The 15,600-nt window shown below is 56.7% G+C and overlaps 1 protein-coding gene across 8 annotated transcripts; it reads right to left on the bottom strand.

The window, feature by feature from the left end:
• Nucleotides 1–261: 261 nt before the first annotated feature.
• Nucleotides 262–14,053, bottom strand: LOC309596562 (uncharacterized protein). 8 transcript variants are annotated; one of them, XM_082324926.1, is made up of 9 exons: nt 14,015–14,053; nt 10,853–10,948; nt 10,348–10,464; nt 9,075–9,184; nt 5,907–8,873; nt 4,994–5,185; nt 4,633–4,742; nt 1,838–2,402; nt 262–916 (listed from the first exon to the last, which is right to left on the bottom strand). In XM_082324926.1, the coding sequence occupies exons 1-4, from the start codon at nt 14,040–14,042 to the stop codon at nt 9,150–9,152; spliced, it is 276 nt and encodes a 91-aa protein (XP_082181052.1). In that variant the 5' UTR covers nt 14,043–14,053; the 3' UTR covers nt 262–916; nt 1,838–2,402; nt 4,633–4,742; nt 4,994–5,185; nt 5,907–8,873; nt 9,075–9,149. The 8 variants fall into 8 exon arrangements, 6 of the variants coding, with proteins under 6 accessions (XP_082181052.1, XP_082181050.1, XP_082181051.1 ...); XM_082324924.1 differs by having other exon boundaries at nt 5,907–9,184; XM_082324925.1 differs by lacking the exon at nt 9,075–9,184.
• Nucleotides 14,054–15,600: the final 1,547 nt, after the last annotated feature.

Genomic DNA, 15,600 nt, shown 5'->3' with positions numbered 1-15,600 from the left:
AAAGATAGGGACAGGGAGCCTGATAGAAGGCAACTGTGGTGCGTTGACCTCGGCTGGCCACCAGGTACTCACCAAGCCGCTCCCCCTCCTCAACAAGACAAGGGGACAAAATACAACAAAAAAAACTTGTAGGTTGAGAACAGGACAGAGAGGTCACTCACCAATTACTGTCACAGGCAAAACAGACTCAGCTTGGGGAAATTAATTCCATTTATTGTCAATCAAAATCAAGAGTAGGACAAGATTTGTTGTTATCTTATTTTGTTTTGTTTTATTTGTTCTTATCTTATTTGTTCTTATCTTATCAACAGATAAGAACAAATCTAAAAACCGCCTTGCTCTTTTTTCCTGGGCTCATCTCCATGACTCCTGACTTCCCTACATCCCACCCCCGAGCAATGCAGGGGGACAGGGAGCAGGGGTCGCACTCAGTTCATCACACATCATCTCTGCCGCTCCTTCCTCCTCGTGCTCTTCTTCTGCTCCAGTGTGGGCTCCTCTCCACGGGGCCACAGGTGCTGCCAGGAGCCTGCTCCAGCGCAAGCTCTCCATGGGGTCACAGCTTCCTTCAGGCACATCCACCTGTTGCAGCTTGGGGTCCTCCATGGGCTGCAAGTGCATGTCTGCTCCACCGCGGACTTCCACGGGCTCCAGGAGGACGACCTGCCTCACCATGGCCTTCACCACAGCCTGCAGGGGAATCTCTGCTCCAGTGCCTGGAGCACCTCCTTCCCCTCCTTCATCACCGACCTTAGTGTCTGCAGGGCTGTTTCACACTCACGTTTTCTCTATCACAGCATCTGCGCAGCATTTTTTACCCCTTCTTAAATGTCCATCCCAGAGGCACAACCAGCATTGCCGATGGACTCAGCTTGGACCGGCTGCAGATCCATCTCGGAGCTGGAAGTGGCTGTGCCTGACATAGGGGCAACTCCTGGTGTCTTCTCATAGAACCCACCCCTGCAGCCCCTGCCCTGCCCCAGCTAACAAAACCTTGCCACGTAAACCCAATCCAACAGCAATCGCCTACAGGACAGAGAAAGGGGACTGAAAAATAGGGAAATGGAGCCACAGAGGGAGAGGTACGGGGGGGGGGGGCGGGAAATAGCGATGGGCTACAGGCCAGAGAGGAGGAAGCGGCAAGGAATCAGCCTGAGAGAGATGGAGAAAAACAAAGAATAGCGATGGGCCACAGGGCAGAGAGGGAGAATTTTAAAAAGGGGACAGTGAGGTGGACAGAGATAAACTGAGAAATGCCAAAAAACCTTGATGAGCTGAAGGGGAAAGACTGAAGCTGAAGGGGAATTAAAGAATAGGGACATGGAGCCAGACAGAGAGAGAACGATAAAGACAAAAAGCAGCTGTGGGACAGAGAGGGAAGAAGTTAAAAGACAGGGACAGGGACCTGGAACGAGAGAATTGAAGAAAGAAAAAGTCTATTTAGAATACAGAGCAGGGATAAAGGAATTAAAAAATAGGGACACGAAGATAGAGAGGTAAGGGGTGGGAATTGTGAAGGGCTAAAGGGCAGGCGAGGAAAAATTTTAAAAGTTGGGATAGGAAGACAGACATAGATGAAGAAAGACAAAAATAGTTATGGGCTGCAGGACAGAGACAGAGGATGAAAAAAGAAGGACAGGGAACAGGACAGAAGCACAGAGAGAGGAAAAAAACATAGGGGTAGAACAACAGATAAAGAGGGGGACTTGGAGAATGAGGGAGGGAGAGGTGCAGGGAAGCGGAAAAAAATGACAGCAGCGAGAGAAAGAGAAGGTGGGGCAGGGAAGGATCAGGATGCAGAATAGGGACGACACGGCCCCAAGGGTCCAGGACTCACTGCAGCTCCCGCTCTCCAAGCCGCTTGGAAAACTGGACAGCTCGGACATGTCTTTGTCTCTCTCTCTCTCTCTCTCTCTCCCCCCTGGCCCTGTGGCTCCGGTTGCTTGACTGTCATCCACCTAAGAGAACAGACTGGTGTCTTACAGCTCTTACAATACAAGGCTTCCCAGATACGTAGCCTCACACGTGCACGTGTTACCTGGCTGTACTGTGCTTCCAGTTACGCATATGGACCCTGCAGTGCACGTTGGCAATTGGGTCTGCTGAGGGCTACACTAAGAGGGATCCTTCCTCACACTGAGAGGCAGGCTGTCTCCTGTCTGCAGCTGGAGGCAGCTGCTGGCTGGCTCCTCTTTATTTTATTCTTCAGCTGCTTTACCTTTTTCTGGCCTCTCCAGCTTCAGCTGCGGCAGCTCCTGTCCACAGCCAGGAAGCGTCCAGCTGTCCATTTTTGCCCATGCCGCTAGGAGAATGAAGTCAAAGGCAACCCACACAAACCTGAGCCAGATGCAATCACCAGCATCCCTGGAGAGGAACCGCCAACCGAGTCCTCAGTGCTGCCTCTGGGAGAGGGAAAGAACAAGCAACCATTATCCACAGGGATGACTGTAGCTCTCCTCAGGCAGGAACCCCTCCTTCTGCAGGAGCTGCTGGAGACGTCGCTCCTTCCCTGAACTGATGCTAATAGCACCTGCATTTAAGGAGAACAAAGCATATTCAAGGGCCAGCTTGCTGCCATGAGGACAGGGTTTGTGGGCAGACCATGCCTACAGGACAGGCTTCAGGGGAGGTGCTGGAGCTGGGGGCAGCTGCATGGGGCGAGCAGGGCTGGAGGAGTTTTGCTGAGTTGGGGAGGCACCCAGCACCTTTTCCAGAGGGTGGGCACCCAGAGGGGTGGGGGCAGCCATCTCCTGCCCCTCTTCCTGCATCCTCTCCACCAGCTCTCAGAAAATCCCTGGGACCTGCCCTGATGGGGCCTGACTCCAACTGACTTCAGCCTGTTGCACCAGTGGGTTGGAAACATCCTTGCAACTCATCAGCATTCTCCAGCAGGCATGCCCCAGCAGCACCATCCTCTGGGGCTGCAGCCCTTTTACACAGAGGGGCCATCACCATCAGCCTCACTGGCCCCCCTGGGGCTCCTCCAGCCCCAGCCCACAGCTGCAGCCATGGCCCCTGACACCCACCGTGTAACCTGCTCCCTTGGGCTCTCTGACAGCCACTCACCAAGTACAAAGGAGTACAAGCACAGCCATGAGTGCAAAGGAGACAGCAAGTGCTTATTCATTAATGCGTAGAAGTCCCAGGAGTGAGTCTGCTATGGGGTTCGCTGCCTGTACCCTCATCCCTTCCCCTGGGACAAGTTGGCAGTTGTTTCTGGAGCAGCAGATACAGAAAACGAAAATACAGCGATAGGGAGCAGGACAGAAGAACAGAAAGAGGAAAAATAAAATGAGGGAGGACTGAGGAGCAGAGAAAGAAAGGTACAGGGAAAAGGACAGGGAGATGGATAAGTCAATAAAAAGGGATGAGGAGCCTGCAAGGACATGGCAGAAGAAAAACAGGGTCAGGGAGCAGGACAGAGGGAAAGAGAGAGAAAATGATGAGCAAGTAGCCAAACAGACAGATCAAGAGAGAAATCAAATGAGAGGAATAAGGGAGGGAGGGAGGGAGACAAAAAGACAGGGAACAAGCCAGAGGGATTGAAGAGAAAGAGAGAGAGAGAGAGAGATCGGGACAAAGAGAGGGAGAAAGAAAAACCATCGCTGGGCTGCAGGATGAGAAAAAAGGGAGCAGAACAGAGGGGAATAATGGGACAGCAAGCTGGGCCGGGGGGGTATAGTGAGAAACAATGGGAGAACAAGTGGTACAGAGATATACAGACAAAGAGTTACAGGGAAGATGGAGGACAGAAAGAAAAGAGAGAAGGAGCAGGGAAGAGATGGTGAAAGAAACATTAGAGACAGAGAGAGGAGGAGAGTGATAGCAGCAAGGCAGAGAGATGACGAAAGAACGAACCAGTGACGGGTAGCAGGCCAGAGGGACAAGGAAAGACTGGAGGAAGGACAGAGCGATCTAGAAAACAGGTGAGGGACAGGGAGCCAGAAAGCAGGATACTGCAAGAGAGAGAGGGACAGGGAGCAGGATGCTGAGATGGAGAACATACGAGAGCAACAGAAAGAATAAGAGAGGTGGACCACGAGAACAAACAGGAACAGAGAGGGGAAGCAATAAAAAATAGGGACAGGGAGCAGCACAAAGGGTCACAAAGAGTAAGAGATGAACAGGAAGGAGAACAGGGACAGTGAGATACAGAATAGAAAAGAAACAGCAACAGTGAGCAAGACAAGGGGATAGAGAGAGGAAGGGAAGAAGGGAGGGAGGACAGACACAGGGAGGCAGGGACACAGAGCGGCATGTACAGGTGCAAAGAGGAAAAGAACATCAGAGAACAGGACAGAAAAAGAGATGGATTCAGATCAGGACAAAAAGATGGAAAAGGGAAAAACAACAATGGGCTGCAGGACAGAGACAGAGGATAACAAAAGGAAGGAGAAGGAGCAGGCCAAAGGCGCAGAGAGAGAAAAAAAGCAGGGGGTGGTAGAACAAGATGGATGAAGGGAGAGAGGAAAAGGGAGCAGGACAGAAGAACAGTGAAAAGAGAACAGGTACAGGGAAGAACAAAAAAAGAAAAATCACAGCAGCATGCAAAAGAGAGAGGGCCAGGGAAGGGGCAGGGAGGGACCAGGGCACAGACGAGGGGTGACAGGTCCCCGAGGGCCCGGGACTCACCACAGCTCTCGCTCTCAGTGCTGCTGGGAGAATTGGCCAGTTCAGATGCTTCTTCCTCCTTCTCTCCTCCCTTCCTCTTCTGTAACTCCAGTCACTCGGCTGTCCTCCACCTAAGAGAATACGTGGGTGTCTCACAGCTCTTACGAGACAAGGTTTCCTAGACACGTAGCCTCGCTTGCTCGCGCACTACGCGGCAGTACCACGCTTTGGATTATGCCTACAGGCCCTGTGGTGCACACTGGTGGTCTGGCCTGCGGTGCACTACAAAGAGAGATCCCTTCCCACCCGGAGAGGCAGGCTTTCTCTTGCCTGCAGCGGGAGGCAGCGGTCAGCCAGATGGCCTTCCTTTCTTCTTCTTCACCTTTCTCCAGCTTCTCCGGCTTCAGCCGCGGCAGCTCCTGTCCACAGCCAGTAAGCGCTCCTCCTGTCCCTTTTCGCCCCCACACCACGAGGAGAGTGAGGTCAGGCAGAGACAACCCAGGCAAGCCTGAGGCAGGTGCTGTCAGCAGCATCCCCACGGGAGGAATGGACAACCGCGTCCTCAGCGCGGCCTCTGGGACAGGGAAAGAAGAAGCGGCGACCGTTATTACCATAGGTCGCCCCTGGCCGAAGCCCCTCCTTCTGCAGGGGCTTCTGGAGACGCTGCTCCTTCCCCGCACTGCTGGTAACGGCACCCGCGTTAAGGGAGAATCCAGCCCACTTGAGAGCCACCTTGTGGTCTTCACAACAGGGCTTGGGGGCAATCTCGTGCTATGGGACAGGCTTCAGGGGAGGTGCTGGAGCAGGGGGCAGCTGCACGGGGTGAGCAGGGCCAGGAGAGGCTCAGGGGGAGCTCTGGCGAGTCGGGGAGGCGCCCCGCCTCTGCGCCTAGGGGATATCCGCCTCCTTCCCCTCTTCCCTTCTATCAGCTTTTAGGTAACTCCCTGGGGCTGCCCTGGCCCAGCTCGCCTCCAGCAGACCAAGAGCCTGCCGCAGCGGGCAGGTTGAAGCTTCCTGTCCCACCACCCCCGGGCAGCCAGCAGGCAGGAGACACTCCTGCACACTCAAAGGAACTCGCTCGCCTCCCTGGTGCTCCTGGCCCTCACCCACCACCGCCAATCGCGCCCGGCACGCCACCACGCTGTGGTAACAGCGAAGAAGGCAGCGTCGGCAGCAGCAGCGAGCACCCAGCGCGCAGCGCTTGCCCAGGGGCGGCAGCAGCGCTGCCGTCTGCGTTTTGGGCGCCAAGCACCTGCCGACAGCGTGCCCACGGGGCGGAAGCGGCGTTTCCTTACCGGCAGGCAGCAATGATCGCAGCGGCATGACTCCACAGGCACCGCAGTATCCCATTGCCGTTACTGACAGCGTGGATCATGTGGGCTGCACCGCGCCTGCGCAGATCCCGGGTGGCAGCACCGAGAGTCCGGAGGCGCGCCGCTTCTTGGGGAGTAGCCATAGCTGGAAGCCCACAGAAAACCACAGAAAACCTGCAACAAAACTGCACCTCGTGCCGCAGGGGCCGCGGCGGTAGCAATGACTACGGTGCACCGAAAGCGCCCGAGAGCAATGCGGCTTCCAGGCAGCCACGTCCATATAAACTACACCTCCCGGCATGCCCCGGGGAACCAACATGGCCGACCGGAAGCCCCGTGCAGCAATCCATGCCTTCTGAGCCTGCGGGGACACCGTTCCCCTCGCCGCCGACGTACCCGGAAGCCCTGCCGAGACCCCCCGCGGCTCCGGGTACCCCCACCGCCGGCAACGACCCAGGGAAGGGCCAACCCGCCCGGCTCGGGGCAGCCCCTCCCGCTCGGCTCCGGCCAGGGGCAGTGCAGAAAGTCCCTCGCCTTTCCCTACGCCAGGTCCCCCGGGAACAGCGTCTCGCTCGGACCGGAGCGTGCGGCAGCCTCCGGTCGTCCCAGCCCCTCGCCCGTCCAGAAAGCGCCTGCCTGTAGCAGCGGCAGAACCGCTGCTGCCCAGGGGGGAAAGGAACGGCTCGGGGTGAAGCTCCCCAGGCTGCCCGTGGCCCGTGCGGAGCTGGGGGTCCAGAAGCAAAGGGGTTAGGGGAGGGGTGGAGCAGGGCCGTGAGACTGGAGGGCAGGGGACATGGGGGGGCACGGCCCGGGGAAAAAAAAAAAACCCGCACGGGGGGAAAAACCTTGTGTGGAGGGACGTTTGGGTGGAGAGCACTCGGGAGGGCAGAGAGACACGCAGAGGAGGACAGGGGGGAGGAGACGGACACAGACAGACGGACAGCGGCTATGTGTGGGTACAAAGGTGCACGGGGGGACACGAGTGGGGATGACCTACACCAGGGGGTCCACCCGGCATAATCCACAGCAGATAACTCACCTGGGATAACCCGCAACGGATATTCCGCTCCGGAGAAGGAATCCACGCCAGATAATCCCCAGCAATGCCCTTCAAACAGCCCGCGGTTCACCCCAGATTTGGCCCAAATTGGTGCGGGTTTTTCGTTTGGGGTTTTTTTTGTTGTTTTTTTGTTTTGTTTTGTTTTTTCTTTTACATGATACAAAACTTGGGGGTTTCTGCTTTTCCAAAATATTCAGTTCTGGGTTTTTCTGGCGCTTTTCCACATCATAACAGGTCATTTTTGGTTTTCTGCGGTAAAGGGGGGGGGGGTGCTTGCTTTCCAGCTGCACAAATCCAGGCGGATTCAGCTTTCCTGGGAGCCCCAAACTGTGTTGCTCCCCCCCTCCAAATTGCGTGGCCGCGCAGGGGAAAGTCCCCGTTTGGGGAAAACTGGCCCCAAAGCAGGATGGAAAAAGGGGGAAGGGACAGCTTTAGAAAGTGCTTTTATACCTTCAAGAGAGATTCGAGGGGGAGTTCGAGTTTTTAAATCCTTTCTATAAACAGGGTTTCTTTCCATTTTAGAAACCTTCTGTAGCATAGACTTTTACACTTACGTAGCTAGTTACACATACATATATTCAGGCAACAGATACCTTTGAGGCATATTACCTGCTTACACTGATATCTACTACACGTACGTGCCTATTTACACTTTCATAGATTTATGCTTAAATATCATCTCTACTTACACGTCCGTGTCTATTTACACTTCTTATTCCATAGAACATCTATTTAGATGAGCTGGCTGTTTAGACTTGGATATTTTGCCACTTTGATATCTTAGACTTCTCTCTTTAGACTTCGGTATCTACTTACAATTCTGTCTATTTAGACTTAGTTATCTGTTTACACTTCCATAGAACCTTTACTTCGATTACACGGGATACCTACTTAGGCTTACTCGGTGACACAGGGTAAGCGTAGATACCTCTACCTATCTAGACTGACTCCTTTATTTCTTAACATAGAGACAAGTTCTTTTTTATTTTAAAACCCTATCTATCTCCATTTAGATTTTTTAATAATGTCTATAACATAGCAGGTACATGTTTGTGTTTTGAAATCCTTTTTTATATATATATACATAAAAATGAATATTATTTTTCAATATATATATATAAAGGCGAGAGATTTTTCTCTACTGCAATGCCTCGCACCCGTATTTCCAGTTTTTAACATGGTTAATCACACACACACAGACGAGTTTTCAGGCATTTTGGGGCTGTGACCCCCCTTCTCTGGGGGGAAACCTCCCCATGACACCTTCATCCCCCACTCACCTGCTCCTCTGTTTCATCATCACGCCCCCGCCCCTAGTGACATTGGGGGGCCCCAAATGACATCATCACACCCCAGGCCCCTCCACACCCCTCCACACTTTTTAATCACCCCCCCCAAAAAAGGCACAAAACAAGGAAAACAGCCCCGACCAGCAGCTCGCTACTTTAATAATGCCATTTACATATGTAGGCGCCCCCCCCGAAAAGGGGAGCTCCACCAGAAAAATAAAATGGGGGCAGCCCCCCCAAACGGCTGCAGCCCCCCCCGGCCCCCGTCCCGCAAGCCGGCGGCTGCCCCACGCCGCGGGGGGAGCCTGCCGGGGAACGGTGCCGCACCTCTCGCTCAGGCTCTGCTCTGCCGTGCTCCCCCTCCGTTCCCGTGCTGGGACGGGCTCCCCGGGGCAACAAACCTCCCCGCTCCCTCTTGGCCCGGGACTCGCCCCACCACGCAGCCCTCGCTGCCGCACCCACGGGGCACCCGCCGGAGGCAGAGCCGGGAGCCTCCAGGCACGGGGCCAGCCCCTTACCCTCGGGACGCTTCACGACCGGCAGGCCAACCTGGGCCGGGGGGTACCTAGCGAGCATCACGAGACGCTTGCAACAAGACACCTGAAAAACAAAAAGCCCAAGCGATATTTCAGCATGTGAAAAAAAATAGCACAGCAGCGAGTAGAGGAATTCAGTCAGAGCAAGGGAGAGGAGAGCAGTTAAGCTCAAGGAGGATTCGAGGTAAGCAGGTCAGCTCCAAATACAAGACATCCTTTAAAAGCTAGAGCAACCTGAACGCTTCCCATCAGCATTAAGACTAACCGGTACGATTCCGAACACGTTCTTCGCATAAAAGCACACGCTCTTGCCGGCGTTGGAAAACGTCTCACCCCTCCCCTACGGCACGGCTGCAGGGAGACGACCCTGCGAGGCTGCAGGACGAGGGCATACCGCAATCAGAATCTACGCTTACAGGTCCGCCGCAACAGCTACGGCCCTCGCAGCTGCTCCTGCACATCTTGCTGGCTCGGTCGACAAAGCTGGAAGCGAAGCGTAACGCTTTCGAGGGTAAAAGGAAAACCAAAGGACAAATCGCAGCAATTCGCTTCATACTAAAAAAGCTGTGCGTGTGTTTATAAACATCCAATAAAAATACTTCTACTGGAGAAGGACTGGATTTTCCTTTTGCATTAATTTAACTTGCACAGCTGTGAATCGATACCAGTAGATTATCTGTCTCCAAGATACACAGTTATCATTCGACCAGGGTTTTTTTGCGCCTTACGTCATTAGGAGCGACATCTGGCCAGCCGCGCCGCCCAAGAGAGATGCTGCTGAACTGCCAGGGAAACGCACCCTTGAAAGCCAGACAGACAGAAAGTACTTCAGAGCACTCCGTCAAAAGAGCAGGGGGAAATAAACCCATAACGTTCAGTTGCCTCTCCTGGTCAACGTTTAGAACAACTACCTAACTGCTTAAACACACCTAAGCAATTGTACGCCACAGCTAGTTGGCAGTTACAGCTGAAACAACGCAAGGCAGTTTCTATATCCAATTTTAACTTTTTTTTTTTTCCCTAAAGTTACATCTAGGAGAGAAAAATCCGTGAGAGAAGAGATCCCCCATACGGCTTTACTTTGGGGGCAGAATCCAATCCCCGGGGCTGCAACGCGTAAGGCTACCAAAAAGGACTGGCAGATTTGCTAACGCTTTTGGCTGCGCCAAAGCATGCAGAGGAACGCGTGTTGATGACATCTCAGCTGTTGCAACTGAGAACCAGCGATGCCATCAACTTCTGGAAGACGTGCTGTGCTCGGGTCTTTGGAAGCAAACAGGCTTTTTTTTTTTTTTTTTTTTTAAGAGAGTGGAAAGTCTTGCTGCTGCTGACTTCTACTGCCAAGCACATCATCTCTGAAGATCCCCACTCTGATGGGGAGTTCATAAAACACAACTTCTTTGAATGAGAAAGATTTCCATTCTGGAAAATCTCTTTCCAGCTGAAGTAAGAAATCACACGCTGTAGGTTAAGAAAAAAGGATGCTGCCGAAGCAGTAACTCACCGAAACCATGTCAGGACTCGCTGTCGCTACTTACAAGGCTGGCAATGCTTCTCGGGAAAGCGACGCCGATTCCTCCTCTTTTGTCCACATCTCTCTTGGACCTTGATCGCTTTTAGTACGGACGCTAGTATCGCAGTAAGCTTTTCAAGTACTACAGTAAGATATTTTAAAAACTTATTAACTGAAAAAGCACACAGCTTTTATGACGAAAACAAAGCCTGTTTCTTCCGAACGCCTGAACTCTCAAAAACATTGTCTTTCCTCTTTTAGGATAAAATTGTTTTCCCAATATCCTTTCCTAGTAAGCGCACAGAAACACAAGATTGCGCTTTCGGGAAGGCAAAATAAACGGAGGGAAGCCGACTTTGCACAGGCGTAACACGCTCCAGCGCAGACCTTCTTTGACTTTTAGTATCTGCGTTAAAACAGTTCCTAGAAAAACTACAGAAGGAAGGAGAGCCGGCACATTCTTGACGTTAACTTTGAAGTCCGTACTACAAGCGCCTTAGGAAAAACGCGGACACGCATCGCGGACATACCTTGTACTCGCAGACCGCTATGGAGCCTTTCCGTCCGTCTTGCACTTTCACGGCAGAAGAAAGGGTGACCACGGTGAAACGGCGGCAGCTGACACTCTGCTGAGAGAGGAAAAAAAAAACCCGTAGCATAAAGCTGGGTAGGAGTCCCAAGCTTCCTGGTTTTGTGAAGTTTTGCGAAGGCTACAACCGAGGGAGGGAAAAAATAGCCGTTTGGAACATATTGCCAAACAACATTTGGCCATAAAACTCGGATGCGTTTGACACGCGCCCATTTTTTGGGAACTTGCTATTTGCTTCCTGTTATCGTTGTTCTTCCTTCAGAACCTCTGCTTCTAGCCAACTTGATTTGCTACCGGTTCAAGCGCTTCCCTTCCTGGTATTACTGGCACACGGACCCAGGCAAGTCACTGAACCGCTCTTCTGAACGTCTCCAAATGACAATTACAGCCACGAAAGAGGAGTTCAAGAGAGGAAAAGGAGAGGTCGGGCAGCAAAAGAGCTCTGCAGGCTGCCACCAGTCAACACTGCGCTCTTTTTTTTTCTTTTGAATCCACACCACCCCCCCCGCCCCCAAATACAAACAAAAACAACCCCCACGACCTTGTATTTTTTGCCTTTGGGAGCTCATCCCTGTCTCAGCACAGCGTCCTGTCAGAGCGCAAAGCGCAGACGACCTGTATCCCGATTTGCACGTGACGAATCCGTGTTCAGAAGAAATAGGCCAGATCCGTAAGACTGGTGTTATTTTGGGGGTTTTAACAATCGCAACGCAATCGCATCGACCGATGCGTTTGTGACAAAACTCATTAACTTCTAAACGTAGCACCTCCTTGGGTAAAAAAACGTGTTCGAGACTGAAAACAAAATGATGATTCAGAGCTCCCACTCATGATGGAGCCATGGGGAAAGGAAGGAAAGTGAAGACAAACAGCAGCAACATCAAGTGAAATTCGCCTCCAATTCCGAGCACGTGCCTAAGAGACTCTGCAAGTCCACACCTCAATCCTAGGAGCGACTAGCCCTTTTCTGGAAGGACAAACTTCCTTACTTCAAAGTCCTAGACCGAAGGCTCCACGGAACAGAACGTGGACCGAGCCACAGGACACCGTGCCATCCACGCCCGAATGGCAAAGAAAAATCACGGAAAACTAAACTTCAATATCAGTTTCCATCGAGCTTCATTCCTTACGCGAGACGCAGCCCTCCCTGCTTTTGGACCCTGCGGGGACACCGTTCCCCACGCCACCGCCGCACGTGGAAGCCCCGCCGAGCCCCCAGCGCGGCTCCGGGCAGCCCCCGCCACCGGCTCCGGCCGGCCCCCCACCACCGGCGCTGACCCGGCGCCCCCCCGCCGCCCGGCCCCGGCGCGGCGCGGCTCGGCGCCCCCCCGCCGCCCGGCCCCGGAGCGGCGCGGCGCGGCGCCCCCCCGGACCGGCTCCAGGAAGCTCCGCCCGCCCGGCTCCCACACGGCACCTCACCCTCCCCGCTCCCTGCCTCCCGCCGCCCTCCTCGGGGCTTTCCCCGCTCACCTCCTCGATGCCTGCAGCCGCAGCCCAACGACCCCTGGGCTCACGCTGGCCCCTCCGCGCGGGGAACCTCCGCCCACCGCGCGATTCCCGCCCCCGACGCACCGCGCATGCGCTGGCGAAGCTCCGCCATCCCCGCGACAAACCCCGCCCTCTGCAGCAACGCTCCGCACTGCACACAGCACGCATGCGCCAGAGAAGCTCCGCCCTTCCCGCAGCAAGGCTCCGCCCCGACACAGCGCGCATGCGCCCGTGGAGCTCCGCCCTCACACGGCAAAGCTCCGCCTTACCACCGCAACGCTCCGCCCCCCGCGGCTAAGCTCCGCCCCCGACACAGCGCGCATGCGCCAGAGAAGCTCCGCCCTTCCCGCGGCAAGGCTCCGCCCCACGCGGCAAAGCTCCGCCCCGACACAGCGCGCATGCGCCGGTGGAGCTCCGCCCTCACACAGCAAAGCTCCGCCTTACCACCGCAACGCTCCGCCCCCCGCGGCTAAGCTCCGCCCCCGACACAGCGCGCATGCACGGCCAAAGCTCCGCCCTCCCACTGCAAAGCTCCGCCCCCTATGCATCGCACATGCGCCGGTGGAGCTCCGCCCTCACACGGCAAAGCTCCGCCTTACCACCGCAACGCTCCGCCCCCCGCGGCTAAGCTCCGCCCCCGACACAGCGCGCATGCGCCGGTGGAGCTCCGCCCTCACACGGCAAAGCTCCGCCTTACCACTGCAACGCTCCGCCCCCCGCGGCTAAGCTCCGCCCCCGACACAGCGCGCATGCGTGGCCAAAGCTCCGCCCTCCCACTGCAAAGCTCCGCCCCCTATGCATCGCACATGCGCCGGTGGAGCTCCGCCCTCACACGGCAAAGCTCCGCCTTACCACCGCAACGCTCCGCCCCCCGCGGCTAAGCTCCGCCCCCGACACAGCGCGCATGCGCCAGAGAAGCTCCGCCCTTCCCGCGGCAAGGCTCCGCGCCACGCGGCAAAGCTCCGCCCCGACACAGCGCGCATGCGCCCGTGGAGCTCCGCCCTCACACGGCAAAGCTCCGCCTTACTACTGCAACGCTCCGCCCCCCGCGGCTAAGCTCCGCCCCCGACACAGCGCGCATGCGCCAGAGAAGCTCCGCCCTTCCCGCGGCAAGGCTCCGCCCCACGCAGCAAAGCTCCGCCCCGACACAGCGCGCATGCGCCCGTGGAGCTCCGCCCTCACACGGCAAAGCTCCGCCTTACCACCGCAACGCTCCGCCCCCCACGGCTAAGCTCCGCCCCTGACACAGCGCACATGCACGGCCAAAGCTCCGCCCTCCCACTGCAAAGCTCCGCCCCCTACGCATCGCACATGCGCCCGTGGAGCTCCGCCCTCACACGGCAAAGCTCCGCCTTACCACCGCAACGCTCCGCCCCCCACAGCTAAGCTCCGCCCTGACACACCGCACCGGGGTGGTCTCCAGGGGCGGGGCCTGTCGCTAGGGGTGGTGCCCTTCCCCTGCCGGGGGGCTCCAGGGGCGGGGCCCGTCGCTAGGGGCGGGGCCGCTCCACACCAGGACGGGGGCGTGGGCCGGGGCGGGGCTGCAGCAGAGGCGGAGGCAGCCGTGCCAGCAGCAGCCAGCACCTCCCGGGCGGCGAGAGCGGCGCTTCCTTACCGGGAGGCAGCAACGGCTGCGGCGGCATCGCCCCGCGGGCACCGCGCTGTCGCATGCCCGGTACCGGCCACCGGCACCGGGGATCACGTGGACGACGACGCCCCTGCGCGGCTCCCGGCCTGCAGTACCCGCTTTTGGACGCCAGGCGGCAGCACCACACCGAGCCCCGCGCTCCGAGCGCTCCCCGCGGGGACAAAGGACTCGCAGCCCGGCCCGCCTTGGGCCGCCCGCAGCCGCCACCGCCTTACGAGGGGGGGGGGCACAAGCCTCGCCCTTCTCTGCCCCTGCTCCCGCTCACAGCCCACGCAGCCAGAGCCATTGCCTCGCCACCAAAAAGCACCCAAGCGGCTCGAGCCTTTCAGTCCTCTGCACTTGACAGCTTGCAGAGGGCTGCTGGCCCTTTCTGTCCGCGCCCCTCACCCCAGGACCCAGCCGGGGGAAGCAGCGCAGGGAACCTGGTCAATACCTTTGCCTTGGCTCGGCTTTTTTGCCCCCAGAGTAAGCCCCCGGGATTGCTGGATTCATCTGCATGTGGCATCAGGGGTGGGAGAGTGACACCAGCGAGCCAACAGACCCTGGAGAGATTTTATTAAAAAAAAAAAAAAAAAAAAAAGCGACACTGCTGACATCCTGAAGGCACGCGAGGACATACTGAAAGCTGCTTTGTGTGAGAGGGGCAGCTACGATTATCAGGAAGCGGTGCACGCAAGCAGACCGCCGGCAAGCGCGCGATCTGCGAGCGAGCGATGCGCCGGTGACCCTCGGGCTCTGCCGCGGTGCCCTCCGCTCATCCTGCGCCGCCCCGGGCTTCCCGCGCAGGGCTTGCCACTTAAATAAGACCTGCGTGATGTTACTTACCACCCTGCCCTGCAGCACGCAAAGGAATTAGACGTGAAACAGGGAAAGCAAAGAGGCCCGTCGGCTGGCCGCACCAGATGGCCGTAGAGCCCTGACGGTTCCCTCGCCGCTCTGGACGGCAGCGCAGCTCTGCGCTCCCTGCCGCTCCCGCCAGCGAGCGCGGCGCCTGCGCTTTGACCGCCTGCGGCGCGCCAGACTCGGGAGGCTGGAGGGGCTGGTCCGCCGAGGCGGCGGCTGAGCCGCTCGCTTCCTTCGGCTGCCTCATTTGCCGCCTTAAAACAACCACTTCCACGCTCCCTTTCTTTGTTTCAGACCCCTCTCAACATCTCCTGGCCTGCAAGCCATTTGCAGCAAGCAACACGGCTGAAATACTGTGCTGCTAGAGACCTAGCTGTCATCTTGCTCCCACGTCCAAAGGCTTTGGGAACCTGAACCCCCTGCTTGTTTTGGCGTCAAGACTGCGAGGCAAGAAACACGCCTGGACTCCAACAAGCCAGACGCCTGCCCCGTCGCTCAGCACAGTGCTACGCGGCTGCCCGACCGACACCTTCTGCCGCTAAAACCAGAGCGCGGTTCCCTTCTGAAGAGCCACCGGCAGCGCGGACAGTCCCTCGCCTTTCCCTACGCCAGGTCCCCCGGGAACAGCGTCTCGCTCGGACCGGAGCGTGCGGCAGCCTCCGGTCGTCCCAGCCCCTCGCCCGTCCAGAAAGCGCCTGCCTGTAGCAGCG

Source organism: Platalea leucorodia (assembly GCF_965183815.1).
Source record: "Platalea leucorodia genome assembly, chromosome: 12".
Classification (NCBI taxonomy): Eukaryota; Metazoa; Chordata; class Aves; order Pelecaniformes; family Threskiornithidae; genus Platalea; species Platalea leucorodia.
This window is presented reverse-complemented; position numbering and strand designations above follow the sequence as displayed.